The sequence below is a fragment of the Ursus maritimus genome, unplaced genomic scaffold (genome assembly GCF_017311325.1).
Source record: "Ursus maritimus isolate PB19 unplaced genomic scaffold, ASM1731132v1 scaffold_29, whole genome shotgun sequence".
Taxonomy (NCBI): Eukaryota; Metazoa; Chordata; class Mammalia; order Carnivora; family Ursidae; genus Ursus; species Ursus maritimus.
The window spans coordinates 2,327,157-2,349,906 of NW_024425452.1; the positions used below are offsets into that span (position 1 = coordinate 2,327,157).

Consider the following 22,750-nt stretch of genomic DNA (forward strand, 5'->3'; position numbering starts at 1 on the left):
AGTGGCACATCTGTCTTAGCTTGAAAATTAAGATGCTTATGTTATTAGTGTCAATTATGGCCATTAGCCAAACCATCTTGACCTTCCCAGAGATAGCTGGATCATCATTTCGGCTGATTAAGCTTCATATTCATTGGCTATGGCAGCTCGTGACCTTTCTGAACCATTTTGGACTTCAAATCACTGGGGAAACAGAGCACTCAAAAGTCTCTCCCAGCAACAAGATCTGTCTTCAGGTTTATACTCTTCTTCTCTTTCTTCCCTGGTAATCTCCGAGTCCTTGTTCTTACACACTCCCCAGACACACTCGGCTAATGAGAGACAAGTGTAGGAAGGAAACTAAATCCTTTATTTGCAGGAGAGTTATTGCCTACAAGAGCTTTGCTCTGTTTTTCAAAATCGTCTTAAAATGGAAGGTATAAACTTAGAAAGCAAGGTTCACGTGCACTTTCCCTGTCTCTTGGCCTTTCATGCTGCTCCCAGCTTACTCCCTTCCCTGGCCCTAATGTTAGCATTAGGCCCTCTGACTCATTAAGCCCTCTGACCCTTTGCTTGCTCTGTCCTTGTTTTTTTAAGTCAAGATTATTAAGGTTTATTTTACACATAGTAAAATTCACCCTAATTTTTAGTGGACAGTTTTATTCATTTTAACAAATGCATACAGTTGTTTACAACCACTACAATCAAATAGAACAGTTCTCCTCATGAAGCTCCCTCAAGTCCCTTTATGGTCACCTTCTTTCCCCATCTGACCCCAGGCAACCACTAATCTTTCCCTTTGTTTTGCCTCTTCCAGAATGTTATATAAATATATATCACATGTAGCCTTTTGAGCCTGGCTTCTCTCACTAAGAAGACTAAAGCATTGGAGAATCATCCGTGTTCCTTTTGGTTGCCGAGCCACGTTCCATTGTGCAGATGTTTATGCAGTTACCAGGTGTGAAGGATGACATTTGGGTGGTTTTTGGTGATACGAAAAAAGTGAAAACATTAATGTTTTTGTGTGGATGTATGTTTCCATTCCCCTTGGGTAAATAGCTAGGAGTTGCCCCTTTATCTTAACTGACTGTGTACCATCTTTGCCCAACATTCTCTAACTTAGCTGTTTATACTCATCCTCTGTTTGGGAGGACAAAGCATACCATAAGGATTTAAGGACTGATGTTTCCTCCCTTCAAGCCAGTTTCCTGTCCACTGAGGACCAGGAAGGCATCCGCTCTCCCTGACTTACATACTGTCCCCACCCCCCACCCCTGCCACATTCCTATTCCTAACACACAGTGCTGCTGTTCGGCTGCACTGTCCTCAGGAGCCATGTTCTTATCCAGTAGTAGGTCAGAGGCCCTAATTGTCTTGGCCCCCGTCCCTCCACCTCCAGCTCCCGGCTAAGCTGCAAACCTGCTGCCCTAGCATTACAGATGCCCGGACAAGGAGGGGCAGGGGAGCGTGCAGAGCAAGCAGTTAATCTTATTAACCTGTATTGAGGTTACTTGGGGTTTATTTACTGGTGGCTCAGTCCTGGGCTTGAAAGTGTTGCAAGAGACTATGGGTTCTTAAACTGAAGCCACAGATTCTAGGATACTTGCCTTCCTAAATGTTCAAAACCAAACAGCTAGTACCTACTTCACTATGGGGTGGTTAAGTTTTAAAAGTGTAAAAGCCCTAAAGTGCTGCCTTTACCTCTCATCCTATCAGGGCTGGGCCTGCCAAACTTGAAAACCTGGCTGAGTCCCTTGGGAGAAATGAATTTACACTGGTCCCAGGAAAGACTGAGGTTAGACATAAGGAGGTCCTGGTACAGTCTTGCCGGCAGCTACCCGAGAAGACCAGAGAAACGCAGCTCGCCCTAAGGCCGCTCTGAACCAACCAGGGATATTCACTGTAGAGTCAGTTCACCCTTGGTCGTCCCAGCAGCTCTCCGATTTATATCTGCCCTATAACCTGGCCCAGAAAGACTCATAGTTCCTTGTTCGGGAAAATAGGTTTTGACCAGAGCAGGAAAAAAGATGGTTTGGAATTTTTGCTTGAATCACTAAACTACGATTCCACATACTAAAATATTAAATGAATTCAGCTGTGGTCTAAACTAGCAAATGTTTAGATTATTTGGATAACCTTATAATCACCGTTCTTACAGACAGGAGATGGTAAGAGGGAGAGAAGTAACACCCACCTTGTTGAAACATAGCTACCCTGATCAGTAACTATGCTTCCTTTTAGGGTCAGTTTGGTTTTGTTAACAAATACTAGCTGGAGTTGGGGATGCTGTCCTATACTGTCAAATAGGCTAAGATAGGCATTTAACACAAGCAGTTTTCACACCATATAATTTTTAATGTCTATCATGCAGCTGTTAACAGCATAGTTACACGTGGGCCTAGAGCAGCACTTTCACGATGTTTCTCAGCACTCCTGAGGGGGCAGAGTTCCAGGACCCTCGTCAGAGGTGGCTGACTCCCTCAGCATTTTCAATGTGGACCATTCTTTGGTCTCAAGGAGACTCAGAAGTCTAATTAAATTAAACCTGGGACCAAAATCTGACAGTGTCCCAATATCTTTGATCTGATCCTGTGCCCGGGAGAATTAGAGCCCCAGAACATGCCCCAGGCAGCACCAAAAGTCTTTATTTTCTCCCCACTAAACGCCATTAGAACAGTAATGAAGTCATTCTCTTCTTCCCCTAAAAGCTTCCTTTTTTCTCTTAGAGAAGTTGAAATTTCTCTCTCCATCACTAGCTCAGGAAGATGGACTGTCTCAAGGAATCTTCTTCAACACAGAGGCATTCCAGAAATACCGTTTTGCAGGATGGGTATCTGGGGAAAGAAACAGGAAGAAGGTCCCAGAGGATGCTTTGCCGTCCCCTGTAGACCATTCGTGTTGTCCATGGAGGCTGTCATGGCCACCTGTGTGGGTGTTCCTGGGCCCTCCAAGAGGTGAGGCCTAGTCTCCAAAGCATGGCCTCTTATCTCATTGTGGCTCCTCTTCCAGTAAAGGGCAGCCACCTAACCCAGTGCTTCCACAGACAAGCCAGGAGATCAGCTGGCACTTGAGGGGGTGGGATATTGCCGGAAATGCCAACAACCAGAATTCCTCAGCCCATGGCTCACTCCAGACTAAGTGAGGGCATGGGAATGTGACACAAAAGTAGCCTTTAACTACGTTTTTGGTGAGGAAAATAATCCCATCTTTAAGTTATTTTGCCCCATGATTGAAGAATTCCTCTTGTGAAGCCCTCAGTGCTTTGGAGAGTGCATTACTCTTAGAAAAGTATAATGTCCCCCTCCTTCCACAATTACACAAATAAAATGGCTGACCTGTCAATCTTGGCATTTAAAAAAAAAAAAAGACAACATGGCCAGTACATTTTTTAGATTCCTGTGTTTATGCACCAAGTGATGCTTTGGATATAGAATGAAGCAACTTGGAGCTTGTAATGGCAGACTCTTAAAAGAGAAGCTGTCCTCAGGTGTGGCTGGTAGCTTCAGGGTGGTGCTGAATTCCTGTGCTGTGAAGAGTGATCCACTGAGAGGCCCCCTGAGTCCACCATGAGGACATACCCAAAAGTAGTGGGCCTGACTAGGGGCTCATTCATTTTTAAGTCAGTCATTCAACAAATGTTTGCCAAATGCTTTTAGGGATCCTAAACTTTAAATCCCACCATCAAGAAGAGTCTCTGTAAGATGGCCGTCCTTGGGAGATTCAGATTGGATGAGGGGGATATCCGCTTTCTTGGAGTCTGCTACTTCTCAGTGTTCAGGAGGGGAGGGGGCCCCGGGGCCATCAGCCAGCCTCTGGGGCCTGGCCTGCGTCTGCACCCTCAGCTTCCACCTGGTTACTCTTGCCCAACTTTTTCAGGCTCTCCAAAAAGGCCTTCCATGTCTCTGACATGCTCTTTTCCAGAAGCCAGCCCTCACTCTCACACTCAGGGTCTTCAGGGTTGGACACACCTTCCAGTGCTGTGTGTAGATAGCGCAGGCCAATCGTGATGGTCACCTGGTGGGGAGAAGAGACTTAGAGAAGGTCTGGGAGAAGGGGGTGGGGCCTGGAGCTATTAGGAAACCGTGTAAGCCACCAGCCTCCTCATCCCCAGGGCCCTTCAAGTGTGGCAGGATCTATTGAGTGTGGGTTGGTGAGGGCCTGCCCACTAGCCTGGCCTGGTGCTCAAGATAGCTGCCTCTTCTCCAGCCTCATCTCCAGCCCCATTCTCCTCTCTGGCCACCCTGGGCTTCTTAGGGTCCAATCCACGCTTTCTCCCCTCTGGTCTTTACCATTTGCTGTTTGCCTAAAACATTGTTCTTCTCCACATTCACCTGTTAATCCAGCTTCAGCCCTCAGTGAGTGGCCCTGCTACTCATTCTCCCTCTTCCTCTCAGGTCTCACCCGTTCTGGGGCATTAGTCCTAGGCTCCTCCTCCTCATGCCCCCACCCCACTCCTAGCACAGTGCTTGGCACCTATTGGGTGTTGGGTAACTATTTGCTAGACAGAATTAAAGTCACCCCCTTCTCAGCACACAGTATCGTTGTATGTGGTTTCCTCTACTTCTGTTGTTTTGATTAGTGTGGGGATGAGTGGGTGATTTATTTGGATTTGTTCACTAGCAGTCACTGCAGCAGGCTATCGTGCCAAAATGCCTGGGTTCAAACCCCAGTCCTGGCGCTTAGCCAGCCATGTGACTAAGAAACCTCAGTTTACTCACCTGGTTTACAAATTTTCAGATGGAGTTTCTCCTGCCTCACGTGCATGCTGTGACATGTCAGTAAGTGTAGAGCGCGGTACGTGGTGTGCAGTAAGGATGAATAGATGTGTCAGCTGTAATTGGTTATTAGTGTGGTAAGTACTGTTTTCACTGTTCTATTGTATTGTGTTACCCACTTGTTCCTACACATTCCTGGTTTACTCTCTGTTACACTTCAGGTGGTGAAGCCTGCTAATAGAGAATGTCCACCCCCTGATTCATGTCGTTCATTCAATCTCCCAGCCCCTAGAACAGCACCCCCGTCATGGTAGGGCCTCAGTAAACATCTACTGAATCAGTGTTCAAGGAGCAATTTATCATTGCAGTAGTTGATGACATTAGTAACTAGTGGTTTTAGGTTTTCGTTATTGTCATTGTCTGTTGAAAGTTTAATAAAATACTGTTATGGTGGGAAAACTCACCTCCTCCAGGAAGTCCTCCTGGTGTGCATGCTCCTACTCTGATCCCCTCCTGCTTTCCTGAAGGAGGCTTACTGCTGCATTATGAATTTTGCACTTGGTAATGGTTTTCCCTTTGGTTCATGAGTAGATATCACCTCCTAACTGGATTATGAGGCCCAGGAGGGCAAGGCTCAGGCCAGAGTCTTAGCGTTAGTTCAGCCACCCTCGTGCCCATTACAGAGCTCTGCTGACCAAAGACCTCAACTAAAAGTCAAGGGCATTTACTACTCCCTGTTTCTAGTGAGCTGGTCCTCATCTCATACAGTCACTGGCTTCCTGGAAAGGTGAGCAAACTGAGAGGCAACCAGTGGAACCCCGTTTTCCCACTGACTTCTGTTATCCTTTCAGCCCTCTTTTCATGGGTTTTCAGGGGACATGACCTTCTGACCTTCTAGCAGTAAGCTTCTTGCCTGTCTCTACCCACTCATTCCCAAGACTGCCTCAAGGACTCAATGACCAATAAAATGTCATTCATTTGCGTCGACATTAAAAGAAGCCCTCCCTCCCCATCCAGCCCACCCCCCGCCAGTCTGTACAGTACCTCTAGTGTGATGTGGTGAGTTAGAAGTAGTCATCTCAGCTGAGGGCACAGCTACGTATGAACTTCCATAGCACTAAGAGAGCAACTTACTTAAACGAAAATTTCAGTGAATCTCTCTAATGGACAAACTTTCCCCACCTAATGTTTCTGGCTTTGTACTTCTGAATTTTGGGGTCTGGATTTTCTGCTGTCAGCTCAAAGCAGGAGCCCCTGAGTCACCCTCTGTACCACTTTGGTTTACTACTCACTGACACGTCCTCTTGTTCAGCACCCAGGACAGCGCCTAGCACACCTTAGGTGTTTAAGAACGAACTCTTCCAATAAATGAATGAATGGCTACAATCCCAAACTCTGTACAGAGAGGAATTAAGCCTTACAACTCACAAATGATTAGAATAACAGGTAGATTGCTGCCAGAGTTTCCAGAGAAGCACAAATCCAAATAGCTCCCATTTCCTGAACACAATGTATGTATTATCTCCTTTTGCCCCCCAGGAGTCCCAAAGCTAAGTGCTGTCGGCCCCCTATAACAGAAAGGTTAAGTAACTTTCCAAGACCTCAGACTGAAAAAACGAAGACACAGGATGAACCTCTAAAACATGCAAAGTGAAGGAAGCCAGACAGGAAATGCCATGTATTTTATAAATTTTTTATGATGGCATTTATATAAAATGTCCAGAATAGGTAAATGACAAGGACAGAGCACAGATTAACGGTTGCCAGAGGCTGGGGGGGGGGAAAGAGGTGGGGAGTATGCTCCTTGGTGGGTATGAGCTTCTCTTTGGGAGTGATGGAAATCTTTTAGACCTAAATAGAGGTAGTGGTTACACAACATTGTGAATGTACTAACTGCCACTGAATTGCTCACTTTAAATGGTTAATTTTATGTTCTGTGAATTTCACCTACAATAACTTTTTTTTTTTTTAAGATTGTATTTATTTGACAGAGATAGAGACAGCCAGCGAGAGAGGAAACACAAGCAGGGGGAGTGGGAGAGGAAGAAGCAGGCTCATAGCGGAAGAGCCTGATGTGGGACTCGATCCCGTAACGCCGGAATCACGCCCTGAGCCGAAGGCAGACGCTTAACCGCTGTGCCACCCAGGTGCCCCTACAATAACTATTTTTTTGAGTGATAGGAAAGAAACAAAAAGTAGTGGAGCTGCTGGGATTCAAACTTAGGCCTGCCTGAGGCTGAGGGCTGGTTCCGAGGAGAGAGACAAGCACTCCAGGCCAGGCCCCACCCATTCAATCCAAAAAGGGCAGGTGACTCCGTCTTCCCTCCCCCCCACGTGACCCAAAGCCTACCTCGAAGAGCCAGACGAGGAGCGCGACAGCGCCCGTGGAGTTCATGAGGCTGCTGTAGTAGCTCAGCAGGGCGGCCCTGCAGCCGCTCACCCACAGGTTGAGCTCCTCTGTCTGGTGGTCATAGCTGTAGTGCGCCGAATTGTTGGTGAGCTGGTACTGAATGCAGGGCCGTGGTGAGCTGGGGTTGCAGCAGCTGAAGGGAACACCATCCACCAGGTATCTCCCATCCACATTGCTCTTGATGCGACTAGAGGAGAAAGATGGCTTGAGAGGGGCTTCTTGGATTTCTCACCAGGGGCCAGTTCCCCCCCCATCCCCTGCTTCTGAAAAGCTATAATATTCATTCATCCATTTGTTCATTCATTCATTCATTCTCGATAAATATTTGCTGTGCGCCTACTATGTGCTGGCCACTGTTCTAGGAGCTGAAGATGGAGAAATGACCCTAGAGAACCAATGTCCCTGCCTTCCTAGAGCTTATGTCCTGGAGGGTTGAGACAGATGATAAACCAAGAAGCCAGTCAATAAGGAATACAGAACTGCATCCAACCACACTGTGTACTACCAGGCCCTGGCAAGCAGTGATTATTTGGAACCATGTCAGGCTGGTGGGAAGAGGAGCAGGACAGGTGGTGACTGGGACAAGACTGTCTAGCATTCATGGCCAACAGCCTTTAGCTAAACCTCAGCCCCCTCTCCAACCTTTTGTATCCCAATAACAAGTCACTAAGGACAAGTCCCCCTCTGGCCAGATCTGTTCTGTTCAGGAGATGTTTCCAGAAGTCCTGCTATGGCCCAAGGCCTGTGTGGGTGCAGGGAATGAGACTGGAAACAGTTACAGTCCTTGCCCTCAGCTTGTTTGCTGTCCACAGTGAACTGTGCCCCTAGCCAGGTGGGATCTCCTTACCTGAAGGATGCAGCACACATTCCTTTTGCATTTCCATATTTGGTTAGGGCACAACATACATTCATGTGGGTTGAGAATTCAGAAGGGGCAGACATCTTTACAGTGAAAGCTCTCCCCATCTTCATCAGGCATCTGGGTGTGTCCTATCTGACCTGAGTGAGGTTACCCAGGTGTCTTTATGTGCCAGAGTTCATCAAGCTTCACCCGTAAGATTGTGCACCTGAGTGTATACATGTTATCTTGAGTAAAAAGTTCAAGTTGAACATGAACATTGCATGACATAATAGCAGCATACTTTTACAACATAAAAATAGAAAACCTGTAATTATGTAAAATAGAAATTGTAATTCGACTTCTGGGTACTCAAAGAAAATGAAATCATAAACTCAAGGGGCACCTGCTGGCTCAGTCGGTGGAGCATGTGACTCTTGATCTCGGGGTTGTGAGTTCAGGCGCCACATTGGGTGTAGAGATTACTTAAAAATAAAATATTGAAAGAAGAAAACATTAAGTTGAAAAGATATATGTGTCCCTGTGTTCATTACAGCATTATTTATAAAAGCCAAGACATGGGAACAACTTAATTGCCCATTGATGGGTGAATGGATAATGAAACTTTGATATACACACACAATGGTATATTATTCAGCTATAAAAAAAGAAATGTTTAAAATCTTTAAAAGAAATCTATAAAAAAGGAAATCTTGCCATTTGCAACAACATGGATGGACCTTGAGAACATTGTGCTAAGTGAAATAATAAAGACAAATACCATTTGATCTCACTTATATGTGGAATCTAAAAACAAAACAAGCCAAAAAAACAAGTTTATAGATACAGAGAAAATTTCGTGGTTACCAGAGTCTTGTGTGGGAGGTGGGTAAAATGGATGAAGGTGACCAAAGTACAAGCTTCCCGTTATAAATAAATAAGTCCCGGGGGCGCCTGGGTAGCGCAGTCGTTAAGCGTCTGCCTTCGGCTCAGGGCGTGATCCCAGTGTTCCGGGATCGAGTCCCACATCGGGCTCCTGCGCTATGAGCCTGCTTCTTCCTCTCCCACTCCCCCTGCTTGTGTTCCCTCTCTCTCTGGCTGTCTCTGTCAAATAAATAAATAAAATCTTTAAAATAAATAAATAAATAAGTCCCGGGGATGTAAGATACAGCAGGGCAACCATAGTTAATAAGCTGTATTGCCTATTTGAAAGCTGCCAAGAGAGTAACTCTTAAAGTTTCTTATCACAAGAAAAACATTCTGTAATTGTGTATGATGATGGATGCTAACTAGATTTATTGTGGTGATCATTTTGCATGTTATCCAAACAGCAAATCATATGTCGTATCCTGAAACTAATATAATGTTGCATGTCAACTATACCTCAAAAATAAGTAAAGAAATGAAAGCGAGAGAGAGAGGAAAAAGGAAAGGAAAGAGAGAGAGGGAGAGAGGAAGAGAAAGAAATTGTTTTCAAGGGGCGCCTGGGTGGCTCAGTCAGTTAAGCATCTGCGTTTAGCTCAGGTCATAATCTCAGGTCCTGGGATTGAGCCCCACGTGCTGCTCCCTGCTCAACAGGGAGTCTGCTTTTCCCCCTCCCTCTGCCCTTCACCCCACTTGTGCTCTCTCTCTTTCTCACGTTCTTTCAAATAAACAAAATCTTTTTTAAAAACATTTTAAAAAAAGAAATTGTTTTGGGGCGCCTGGGTAGTGCAGTGGTTAAGCATCTGCCTTTGGCTCAGGGCGTGATCCCAGCGTTCTGGGATCAAGCCCCACATCAGGCTCTTCCGCTGGGAGCCTGCTTCTTCCTCTCCCACTCCCCTGCTTGTGTTCCCTCTCTCGCTGGCTGTCTCTCTCTCTGTCAAATAAATAAATAAAATCTTTAAAAAATTGTTTTCAACAATGTTCATTGAAATGATAATTTCAATGTTTAGCTTCTAAATGTCCATGTTTAGTCTCCCTCTCATTCTTGTCCGTTGACCTCCAGGTCCCCCCAACTGTAGCCAATTGTCTGTCCTTCTAAAAAGGCTTCATACATGACAAGCAAACACAGATTCTGCAAATATTCTTATTCTTCTGTTTTTTACCCAATGGAAATGTACTGTCTTGAACCTATCTTTTTTCCCTTAGCAACACCTTAGAGATTTTTTATGTCTACTAGTGGAGAGTGTTCTCAGGTTTTTAATGAGCTGCATGGTATCACCATTGTGCAGATGGTCCATGGGTACTAGTCAGTTCCCTACTGCTGGATATTGAGGATTTTCCCAGTCTCCTGTCAATATTTGGATATTGTGAATATATCTACGGGGTCAGTTCCTAGAGGAGGTATCCCTGCATCAAAGGGTGGGTCCATCTGTGATCGCCCTAGATCCCTGCCATATTTCTCCCTGGAGTTTGTACAATCACATCCCCAATAGACATGCATGAGACAACCTACCGTTTATGGCCATACCCACACAGGTCTGATTTTTTATCTTTGCCACCCTGATAGATGGCAAATAGTATCTCAAGGTTATTTTAATTACCACTTTCCTCATTATGAATGAAGTTGAGTATCTTCTGATATGTTGAAGGGTCATTTGTGTTTCCTTTACCGTGAACCGTCTGTTGATCAGTATGATTAAGACTTTAGGAAGGTTCTGCACAATGTGGCCTCCTTGGTTACAGAACAATCATCGCCTGGGTTATGGTGACCATATTTCCACACGCTTTATAGTCCCTGACCTCTACTTCCTGGGCAGGACCCTTGCCCAGAGAATGGGTGGCCCTGGGTACACAGGGGACCCAGGAAAATGATAAGAGCGGGACCACCTGAATTTACTCCCAGTTCATTCCTCTGGACAATTGCTTTCGCCTCTCCAGTTCTCAGCTTCCTTATCTGTAAAATGGAGCTGACATGAGGATAATATGAAGGGATGCATGTTAAAAGTCTTACAAGAGTGTCTGGTATGTAATAAGGGCACAATAAGCGTGGACTCATGGCCACGCCTGGGTGGGTTGATGGAACAAGAGCCTTCACATGTGCTCTGTGTGCTCTCAGAAAACAGCTGTGACAATGGAACAGACCACTCAACACCACTGGGCAAGAGTCACTCGTGAGCAGGTGGCGGGGTTTCTGCCAACCAGGAAGAAGAGACTATGAGAATCTTCTGCAAGGACAGCAACCATGTCTGTGAGAGCAGAGCTCACCGCTGGCCTGAGGCAAGCCCTATTAGACATTTGTCACTGACTGAAATGGTTGCTACTGCAGTTCTTGCTTGAGCCCAATTGAGTGCACCAAGAGCACAGTGGGAGCAGAAACCACTCTGCTCTCCCCCTGCAGCCCCAGCTCAGCATCTGGTAGTGGGACCCTGGGTAGTCCAAGGTGGGAGGACTGAAGCAGAAAGACCATCAGTTTGGGAGTCCTGTCCCCCACTTGAGCTTGCACAACTGAGCAGACAGTAGTCTCCCACCCCCAGTCTCCTTGAGGCTGGGGGTCTCTGAGCTCAAATGCTGTTTGTCCCTCTTCCCTACCTGCAGGCTGTCCCTTGAGCCTACTCCCACCGGCACAACATCCCACCTGGGCCATTCCCAATGTTCCCATGGGAAGAGTGGGTATAATAGAGTGAGCCAGCCTTTGAGTCCCAAATCAGCATTTCTGATCTGTGGAACTTCATCCTCTGGACCTGTGTGAGGTGGGGTTTACCCTCTTGGGAGCTGTGGGGGAGCTTTAAATGAGGCAAGGTGTGAAATACACTTGACACAGGCCCTCAAAGAATGCCCACCTATGGCCACCTGGGCAGGACCTTGCAATCCACGAGACTGTTCTACAGAGGAAGAAGTGGTGCCCCAGCCTCACCCAAAGCCAAAGAGGAAGTGGAAGACCAGCCCCCAGTAGTCTCCCATTCCTTCCCCCAGAGATTCTTCAGAGTCTCTCAGGTTCTTCCTGTCTGTTGGCTCTTCTGCTTAAGTTTCCTGGGAAAGCATGATCTCCTCCTTTGTTCCCTGTCCCAGAAGCCCTTTCCTGTCCACTGTTCTCACTCCTGATGCACTCTCCAGGTGTATTAAGCTGGGGTAAAGCCTACGGACCTGCCTCGTACATACTACATGTGTATCTGAAGTGAAGGCCAGGCCTGCAGTCATGTGAGCTGAGGCCAGTAAAGGCTCTGAGCTACCCTCACTCTGCACACTGGCCTTCTGGGGAGCCCTTAACTTCCCACCTCACCTAACTCACTCCCCCAAATGGATAAGTCACCTTGCTAGCCTTGTTAAGGCAAAGCTATGTCTCGCCCCTCAGACTGGGACTCCCAGGGTCAGGACTGTGTCTCTCCCCCTCAGATAGGGGCTCCCTGAGGGCAGAGCTCTGTCTCCCCCTCACACTGGGGTCCCTGGTGCAGCACTGTGTCTCCCCTCACCACCTGCAGTACTTTAGTCCATAACTACTCAAAAAAGAAACCTTCAAGGGAATACTAATACTGTACTGCTGTACACCAACTGCTCTATGTGTCTTATTCCATTTACTTTCTCCCGCACCCCTGTCATGTCATTTGTCAGATGAGAAAACTGAGTCTGACAGAGGTCAAGTGAATTGCCAAGGTTCCACAAGTATCACTCAGCTAGCATTCCAGTTGGGGACTGACTCATTATCAGTTATACTCCTGCCTTCCTCACTCCCCTCTACTGTTTATTTCCATATGGCTTTCCTTGATGATTTATTGATTTACCTCCTAAATTATGTTGGTTTTTCCAGGAAAATTCTGACATGATGATTTTCCCAAGTCATATATGACTTGGCTATGGGAGAGTATTCTAGAAAACAGTCTTTTCTTAAGACCCTTACAAGCCCTGGTGAGCCCTGAGCAGAGCAAGATTTGTAACCTGGGAAATACTCTGATATAAATAGCCAGCTCACCACCTAAGGAGCTCTCCTCGCCTGGCTTTGTCTTAAGAGGGTGAGTGGGGTTCTTAATCTGTGGTTGGAACCAGGGCAAGCACGAAGTAAACAAGGTGATGCTTCTAGAGGAGAAGGAGGGCTACTTCCAGAGGTGTAGAACCCCAACAGATCCCAGACTAGGGGCCCAGGGAAGTTCCAGCCTCCATCAAGCCAGTCCTGCCTCCCCATTGCTGTCCTGGGCCTTGTCCTCAGCAAGCCCCAGTCTGAGAGGGAGAAACCACACAGCCCTCAGGAAGCCGCAGTCTGAGCAGGGAGATATAGTCCTGCCCTCAGAAAGCCCCACTCTGAGGGGGAGACACAGCAAGGAACCCCAGTCTGAGGAGAGAGTCAGTCCTGCCCTTGGGGAGCTCTAGCCAAGGTCTAGTCATCTTGAGATGTCTGTAATTGTTCAGAAAGAGTGAACAGAAGCCTGTAGCCTGTGGATTCCCTGAGTAGGATGGGAAGGTGAGAGAGCTTGGTGCCCACTTCTCCTTCACACTGAGGGTTCCAGGCCAAGCCCTCCTGGCTGACAGTTCCTGGTGCCAAGGCCTCTCACCCCAAGACACTAAAACTCTGCTCATCCTGAGAGCAGGGGGAAGCTTTAAAGGAATTGTTATAAACTAGCCGAAGACTTCGTCCCTCCTCACGCGATGTATTAAGATCCACAGGACACCCTAAGAAGTGTTCTTGCTAAAACCAAACCTGAATCCAAGCACACCTTAGCCCTAACTGATGGGGAAATGCAGGCGACAGAAGAACAAGTTAGATGACACCACTTGGCTGCAATTGCCAAATTGAGAATGTGAGGAATTCTTCAGGACAAATAGCCCAGTTCCTTCAATACACACGTGGCATGACAGTAACTGTTGTAGAGTAAAAGAGGCAAAAGTGATCAAAGAACCAAATGCAAAGTGTGGGCTTGGTTCAGATCCTGATTTGAACGAACCAACCGTAAAAGATAGCTTGAGACAATCATAGAAAGTTGAACAGACTAGATATTCGATGGTCTTGTTGCTACTTTAGTTGGGCATGATTACTCTTGTGCTTAGGTCAAACAAAAACAAAACGGCAAAAAACAAAACGGCAAAAAACAAACCCTCTGTACCTGTTAGAAATGCCTCCTAAAGTATTTACAGGTGAAAGGAAATGACGCCCAGGATTTGCTTTGAGATACTCAGAGGGGATAATGTGTGTTTGGGAGAGTGGTATAGATGAAACAAGAAAGTGAAGATGTGTGTATTTGTTGAAGCTAGGAGAGGTGTACATGGAAAGTCATGATCTCTATTTTTCTTGAATGCTTGAAATTTTCCATGATGAAAGTTGAAAAATGCAATAAAATAAAAGAAGCCTGGCTGAGAACTACAAATCTGTGTCCCGATAATGCTCTGAAGATGCAGTCGCTGAGGGAGGCATCTGCTCGCTGAGGACTCTGCTCCTCCCTCGGAGACCTCCCCCGGTAATAAGGGGGCATGTCTCCCCACCCCCAGGAGCACCAGGCCAGAGCCAGTGAGAAGGTAAACACACAGGGTAGAGCAGAGCCCAGCCTCGCCGGCCGCAGGCCGCAGGGAGCCTCTGCGGCGTCTCTGGTTTCTGCGCGGCCGCCTCACGATTACCCGAGACCCAGGCACAGAAGAACTGGAATTCAGTCTTAATGCACAGAAGTTTCTCAAGCTAGGTCATCTCCGCCCACACCTTCCACTGTCGCTCTGGAGGAGGACGACATGGAGGACAAGAAGACCGAGAAAGACCGGATGGGAGAGGACGGTGTGGCCTGGATGACGCAAAGCTTCAGTCAGTCAGCAGAGCACACGTTGCTGTAACACGGAAGCTATACGAGGCGACCAACATCGCCGGCGAGCAGCACAGTCGAGCGGAAGGGGAGAACTACAACCTGGCGCTCCGTACAACGGGAGTTTATTTGTCCATAAAAAGGAAGGATGTTCCAACAAATGTGGCAACATGGTTGAACTTGGAAAACATTATGCTAAAGTCAAAGGAGCCAGGCCCCAAACGGACCAATATTATATGATTTCATTCAAATGAGATGTGTAGAAGAGGGAGGAATATAGAGACAGAGAGGAAGCTAGTGGTTCCTTAGAGCCAGACCATGGGAGCCTAGGGAATGAAAGCCAGAGGGCGCGGGGTGTCCCTGCCATGTGGTGAATATGTTCTAAGATGGGCCGTGGTATTGACTGGTAGCACGACTCTGTGAACATACCAAATCCATTGAACACTCCTCTTTCAGTGGGCGAGGTATAAGGAATGTGAATCATCTCAGTAAGCCTGGTTCTTAAAAAATGGCTCCTGCTTCTTGCTGTGAGATCCAACCTGAGATCCCTCATATATAAAATAGAGATAACAACACCTAAAAGAATTACAAACCCGCCAGGGAGGGGTTTTGTGCCGAATAAATGTGGGACCTGGCAACATAGTGATGGGGCAGACTGGGGTTGGGATGTGGCCAGCGGGCTATTTGCCTAGGACGGCTGCGGTGGCGCGGGTGGGGAGATTCTAAACTCATGAAAAGTCTGGGGTGGGGCGCCTGGTTGGCTCAGTCAGGTAGACATCTGCCTTCGGCTCAGGTCATGATCCCAGAGTCCTGGGATCAAGCCCCACACTGAGCTCCCTGCTTAGCGGGGAGTCTGTTTCTCCCTCTCCCTCTGCGCTTCTCCCCTGCTTATTCTCTCTCTCTCTCTCTCTCACTGTCTCTCTCAAGTGTATATAAAAAAAAAAATCTTTAAAAAAAATCTTCAATTGATATTGTTTAAGCCAGGAGCCTTCAGGAAACAGTCCTTGATCTTAAAGATCCCCCAAAGAAATCTCCAAACACCCTCCACGAGCCACCCCTCCATGTTACCAGGACTACAAGCTCTGTGCTCAGTTTCCTGCAGGACCACTGGAGGAGGGGCATAGATGGGGAGGTCCCAGGGAGTCCTGTGTGCAGGACTCCAGCTCCACCTCTCAGGAGCCATACTGGAAGTGTTTTCTGTAGCCCAGTCCAGCGATGTACATATGGAATGGAGAGAGAGGCTCCAGGGGCAGAGCCTGCAGAAAGGACCAGAAGCCATGGCCACTAGACACTGCCGCCACCCAGGACCAACGTCACTGAGGAGTTCAGTGCATTTTCTGTAGACTTCCCACCCTCCGACCAGCTCACTGCTCCTGGGATCGCCTCCCAGAGTCAGGGTCAAGGAGGAGACTGACGCCCACCCCAGGCTTTTTATTGGCTCCTCTGAATTTGGTGGGAAGAGGAAAAAGAGAAAAGGGTGAAGAAATCTTTAAAAAAAAAAAATCTTGCTGTAAGGGGTGCCTCGGTGGCTCAGTCAGTTAAGCATCTGCCTTCGGCTCAAGTCATGAAGTCAGTGTCCTGGGATTGAATCCTGCAACGGGCTCCCTGCTCAGCGGGAAGCCTGCTTCTCCCTCTCCAACTCCCCCTGCTTGTGCTCGCGCTCTCTCTCTGTGTCAAATAAATAAACAAAATCTTTTTTAAAAACTCTTGGTGGAGGATAATGCTGCTCCCTGGTCCTGGCTTCCTGCCAGGCCCCACCCCCAACTCTCTCTACTTCTGCTGCCTAGTGATCCTTGCCCTGAGGCTGCCTCTGAGAAAAGCCAGAGAAACGTAAATGCTTACCACTTCTCAGGGCTTGGCCTCTCAAAAAAATAAATACACTTTAGATTGTTCAGAGAAGGATTTTCGGTGGCCAGCTTGGTCAGGAAAACTTAATAATCCTCCTAAGTAAAGCGGTCAAGATAAGAAAAAAAATTTGAGGATCTGGAAAGGGAGGAAGTGCCACCCCATGGCCCAGGAGCCTTCCCTCGCTCACAGGTGCTGTCCACTGGTTATCAATGTGAGAAATTGTGGAAAGCAGTGACGTGGTCCTCTCTCTGTGAAGGTGACCCTACCAGGCTGTGCCCTTAGCAGCACAGGAGTATGACTATCGTGGGAGATTCAGGAGAGGAGAAAGGCATTTCAGTTCTACCATTGTGTCTTAAGACCAGCTTTGTGGAAAGTTACAGCCAATAAATACTTTTCCACCTGGAAAGAGAGTGATAGAGACAAAGAGAGAAGCAAAAGCCTCAAAGAAGCCTACTCTAAGGTTACCAATAGAAGCAAATAAGAACAGCCTAAATGCCTGCCTTGGTGTGTCCATTCAGTGAGTGTAATATGATGAACCAGTAAACATGATCATTTTACACAAATACCGCGTGATATCACTTACATGTAAAATCTAAAACACCAAACACAGGGGCACCTGGGTGGCTCAGTTGGTTAAGCATCTGCCTTCGGCTCAGGTCATGATCTCAGGGTCCTGGGATCCAGCCCCAAGTTGGGCTCCCTGCTCAGTGGGGAGCCTGCTTCTCCCTCTCCCTCTGCCTCCTCCCCACTGCTCATGTTCTGTCTGTCCCTCTCTCACAAATAAATAAATAAATCTTTAAAATAAAATAAAAAACCAAACACATAGAAACAGAGACTAGACAGGGGGTTGCTGGGGGCAGAGAGAGGGAAGGGAAGATGTTGGTCAAAGCGGACAGACTTCCAGTGATAAGTTCTGGGGACCCCTGTACAGCATGGTGGATGTAATTAACAGTACTGTATTATATCCTTGAAACCTGCTCAGAGAGTCCATCTTCAATGTTCCCAGCACAAAAAAGCAATGGTCATTATGTGCCATGATGCTGCTGTTAGCTAAAGGGACAGTAGTCATCGCTTTGCAGTGCGTAAGTGTATGAATAAACGTGTTCCACACCTTAAATGTACACTGTGTTATTTGTCAATTATATTTAAACAATGTTGGGAGGGAACGATTATTTTGAACATCACGCAATACTGTATTATCAAATTACAAAATGGGGCGTTCGCTTGTATTTATATCATCGTTACACAATTGACTATGTAAATGTTAACAAGACTAAATCAAAATGGGGGAAAATTAAAGCCATTCCTCGGTTGTGGGTGAGAATCTGGCTTGAATTCTTTTTCCTGTTTTTGTTTTTTTCTTAATGTTGTCACCGTATTTTTTTGTGTAACTGAGAAACTTTTTTTACATCAGTGGAGTTAGGATAGTTTCACTCCAGTGAGTTAGTATGAAACGGGGAGGTGGTTTGGATCAAGCTTACTGTTTACCTGAAAATTTAGATATGCCAACCATTGGGAGTAGAACAACCTGGAGAATTTCTCTGCTCTGGGACAAAAGGAGATTTGGGGATTACAGAGAGGCTTTGTAAGTCTCTCCAACGACTAACTCTGTGCAGAAGGCAATCAAGGGAAATGACAGGAAAAAGTGAAAGTCCTTTCTTGTTTGCTCACAAAGGCTGTTTCCGCTTCTCCCCCTCTCCCACTCCCATCCCCAGGAATTCTGCTTGTCCCTCCTGCGGCACCTTGTGTAAGTCCTACCACCTTGTGCTGTCCCTGTAAGACCTGTCACCTAGAAAGGGCAAAGCGGTTTACAAGCCTCTCCTTGACTAGGGATTTATAGCAGTAATCCCCACCCACAGAGAAAATAGAAGCCCAAGCAGTGACCTTCAGTCTGACTTCCCTTCCCCCTGAGCTGCAGCTAAGCTAGCCCATCTGGGCTTCAGCCGTGCCCTGCTGCCAGTGTGCCCTGTACCCTGCGTGCAAGTCCCCCTGGACTCTGCAGCCTTACCCAGGACAACACTGGATGAACACCTGACCCCTTGCTTCAGCCAGGGAGTGGGCTGAATGGGACAGAAAGAAGAGGACAGGATGAGCCATGGGCTCAGGGCAGGCTGCCCTTTCCCTGGAAAATGACTTGAGACCCATAATGGTGGGTCTCTTGGGGAGAGCAGCGTGCCGGAGTCAGCCGCTGTCACCTCCAGCTCTGGCTCACCAGTACCTCCCTACACTGCAGCTCAGGGTTTTATTTTTATACACACCACAAATACTTTAGAAATGTCGCGGTGTCATACTGTCGTGATTCAAGAAGTAAACACCAGCAGGTATTTAATGGGCACCTGCTGTATGCCAGGCTCTAGACGGAGCTAGGAGGTGACCCCCAAGATTATCTATTCCGGTGCCTTCATTTAAAAGATGGGCGACCAAAGGACCAGAGTGGCAAGTGACTTACCCAAGGTCACAAGCTAATTTACAACACAGCCAAAACTATAGCCTAGACCTCCTGACTGCCCTGTCCTCTGCTCTTCCCACCACACCCAAGGACAAACACCTTGAGATGCTCCAAGTCAGAAGGCTGGAAAACAGGAGAACTAACCAGGAAATTTAAGCTCCTGGGACTGAATGCATACATTTTGAGTGAGTAGGACAAAGAGCCAAATAACATCTCCGTATCTGTGACCTGCGAATGCCCCATCCCTACCGTATGAAGCAGACACACATTCCTGGCTGGGTCTTCCTCCCTGGAGACTTCTATCCAAACAACTTCTATAACTTGACACCTTCCTCCCAGACATTCCTTAGCCAGACATGAGGTGGCGCATATGATATCGCCATCTTTATAGGTCAGAAGTGTTAGCATATTGGCAATTTCATATGGGCCAACTGAATCCAGCCTCACACGTACAGTACCAAGTTATGCACACAGTGCACCCCCATGGGCCTCCGAGTCCCCGTCTAGCTCTGACCCCAGGACCGGAGACCACTCACTCTTTGACTTCTTTGGAGGAAAAGTCCAGGTAGCGATTGCTGATCCACTGAATCTCAAACCAATCTCGAAAGCCATTGTTGCCACAGCATTTGAACTCAATCTGCAGCATGTCGATGGTCTTCTTCATGAAACACCTGCCAGGGGTGTCTGTGTCTCGGTAGTACTTCATGCCGTTCTTGAGCCCGTGGGCCAGGGTGCTCTCCAGTGAGCCCCGCATGAGGAAGCAGCAGAGGGTCACCAGCAAGAGGGCGATGTTGAAGAGGACACAGACAGCCAGGTATGGCTTCAGCCAGGGCTTCCACCTGGCGTACTTGGTAGGGTCCAGGGCGTCATAGCAGATCTTGCCAGCCAGAGAGTTGAAGACACAAGACAGCACCCCCATCCCTATCAAGGAGTTGGGCACAAAATGGCTCTCTGAATTATTCATCACATCGCTCCTCTTCCGCAGTTCGATCTTAAGGAAGAGCCCTAGGCTGAAGATGATGATGCCGGCCAACACAGAGAGCCAGTTCATGAGCCAGAGCCCCTGGGCCAATTTCACCCGCTTCTTCTGGTCAAATTTGACCTTCAGCAGCGCCATGCTTACCGAGTGCAGTCCAGGCAGCTTCCCACCGTGCAGCTCCCACTCCTGACCTTCGTGAGCCCGGGGGCTGAAAACTCAGCGCCTTGGGAAGGGAGCGGATGGCCCACGCTGCAGGGAGCTGCCCTGGGAGCTGCCCATGTTGAGCCCCTTAGCCTGGGACCCCCGTTAACTTAGTCGTGGTAACGGGCCGCAGAGGCGCAGCTCATGAAGGGGCCGGGTCTCCGAGATGATCCTGCAGCTTCCTTCCCAGCCAAGCAGGGAGAGCCTGAACGCTGCAGATTAAAAGTGGGGACCACAAGACATCTCGCTAATCTCTTTAGCCAGGTTCATCCCATTAGATAAAGCTGTGCCAGTTTCAGAACATGGCCAAGAGGAGCCTAAACAGACACACTGCAGCAGAGAGCTCTGGGTTCAGCTCGAGGAATCTAGAACAAGATCGAGACCAGCCAGAGAAATGGGCTCTCCCTGAGCTCTGGCTCAGATCACGTGGCTCCCCAGAGGCCCATTTCCAGGCCAAACTCCTTCAAATTTAAAACTCTCCATGGGACAAAACATATTATTATCCAAGTTGAAAAAGAAATGACAGATTGTGGGAAAACATTTACAACATGTTTTAAAAAAAAAACTTTTTTAAAGCTCCTACAATTCCACATTCAAAAGAGCAACAATTGACTGGAAAAACAGGTAAAAGATAGGAACAGGTGATTTATAATAGGCAAACTTGGAAAGTTCCAATCTGGAAAAGATGTTCAGTCCGAGTAGAACACAGGGAAATGTAATTAAGATAATAATAAAAGACTAAATTTGATCCATCAGATTGAACATCTGTCAAAATTTTGTCACCAAAAGTATAAACAAAGATGGAGATGTACACTCTTGATGAGTCTGTAAATTTCTTATGTTTTTAATTAGCAGATTTTATTTCTTAAAGCACTTCTAGATTTACAAAAAAAAGAAAAAAGGGGGGGGATACCTGGGTGGCTCAGTTGGTTAAGCATCGTCTGCCTTCAGCTCGGGTCATGATCCCAGAGTCCTGGGATCGAGTCCCACATCAGGCTCCTTGCTCGGCGGGAAGCCTACTTCTCCCTCTGCCTGCTGCTCCCCCTGCTTGTGCTCTCTCTCTCTGACAAATAAATAAATATATTTTTTAAAAAATACTTTAAAAGATTGAAAGTACAGGGAGTTCTGATCTACTCCTTTCCCAGAACCAGTTTTTCCTGTAATCACCATCTTGCATCTGTGTCGTGCATTTGCTATAACTGATGAACAAATATTGGTATTATTATCATCATCATCGTTATTATTAATTAAAGCCCGTCGTTTACTTTAGGGCTCACTTGTGCATTCTGTGGGCTCCGCCAGATGCATAATGTCATGCATCCACACTTACCAGATCATACAGAACCCTACAGGATAATTTCACTGCTCTTAACAATCCCTATATTCCACCTATTCTTTCCTCCTTCCCTCCCTGCCCAACCCCAGGCAACCAGACTCCACGGTGGTACCTTTTCCACTACAATTGGAATCACAGTCTTTTCAGACTGGTTTCTTTCCCTTAGCAATATGCACTTGGTATTTCTCCACGTCTTTTTGTGACTTGATAGCTCATTCCTATTTATTGCTAAATAATACTCCATTAATATGGATGTATCATGGTTTATTTATCAGTTCACCTATGAAGGGGCATCCTGGTTGCTTCCAATTTTTGGCAATTATAAATAAAGCTGCTATAAACACTTGTATGCAAGTTTTTGTGTGGACATAAGTGTTAAGCTTATTTGGGTAAATATCTAGAAGCTGGGTCACATGGTAAGACTATGTATAGCTTTGCGAGAAACTGCCAAAATAGCCTCCACAGTGCCTGTACCGGGGTGCACGCCCCCAGCAACGGGTGAGAGTTCCTGTTGCGCCACACCCTCACCGGCGCGTGGTGGTTAGCCTTCTGGATTTCAGGCATCTCACTGTGGCTTGAAGGTGCATTTCCTTGATGACGCGATGTTTTTATGCGATGTATTATATGCCTTCTTTGGTGAGGTATCTGTCCTGTACTTTGGCCCCCTTTTTAAAAGGGTTGCTTCTGGGTTTTTAGACTGTAAATTTTGGGAAAGTAATTTCTCTCTCTCCATTAAAATTTAAAATTCACATTCCCAATGGTTCAGCAATGCCACGTCTCAAACAACCTGTGCATGTAAGCACGAGGAGTTTCAGGAACAATCATATTTTGTCCTCAAATTCAGGTGCACTTAATACCAAAGAAGGCTTCATGCTGCCCGCAAGCTCAGGCAGTAAGTGGGTCAGGTCTCCAGCCTGGAACCGCGTTGCTTCCCTTCTATGCATTGGAGCCACTGAATCTACAACTTGCGTGTTCCTCTTTAAGATCGCCAAAGCACTAAGTAGAATCAAAGAGTATTTCTCCAGATAGAGGAGGTATGGGAACAAAGCAATGAGTTTTCCCCTCCAGGGCAGTCACCTTAGAACAAAACACCTATTTCGTTGCTCCACCCAGTTTGGACTCCAACTTGGGAGTGGCCGAAGCCCGGTTCCAAGACATATAGGAAACCCAATCTTGTAATTTTATTGTCACACCACATTGTGGGTCAAAAACAACATTATGCAGAGTGCTCAGTCCCTTAATAGCCAAGACTTGGGAACGCCTGGAGGGCTCAGTCAGTGAAGCGTCTGCCTTT

General features: G+C 47.0%; 1 protein-coding gene across 1 annotated transcript; it reads right to left on the reverse strand.

Annotated features, from left to right (window-relative positions):
- Nucleotides 1-41: 41 nt before the first annotated feature.
- On the reverse strand, nucleotides 42-20,913 carry PRPH2 (peripherin 2). The gene is made up of 3 exons (XM_008691903.2): nucleotides 19,477-20,913; nucleotides 7,045-7,291; nucleotides 42-3,993 (listed from the first exon to the last, which is right to left on the reverse strand). Exons 1-3 carry the CDS (start codon nucleotides 20,055-20,057, stop codon nucleotides 3,781-3,783), a joined length of 1,041 nt encoding a protein of 346 aa, XP_008690125.1. The 5' UTR covers nucleotides 20,058-20,913; the 3' UTR covers nucleotides 42-3,780.
- Nucleotides 20,914-22,750: the final 1,837 nt, after the last annotated feature.

Coding starts and splice junctions, on each gene's coding strand:
- PRPH2 (XM_008691903.2), bottom strand. CDS start 20,057: ATGGCGCTGCTGAAGGTCAAATTTGACCAGAAGAAGCGGGTGAAATTG. Junction 7,292..19,476: donor TCCTCCAAAGAAGTCAAAGA/GTGAGTGGTCTC, acceptor TTTCTCCTCTAG/TCGCATCAAGAGCAATGTGG. Junction 3,994..7,044: donor TCCTCGTCTGGCTCTTCGAG/GTAGGCTTTGGG, acceptor TCTCCCCACCAG/GTGACCATCACGATTGGCCT.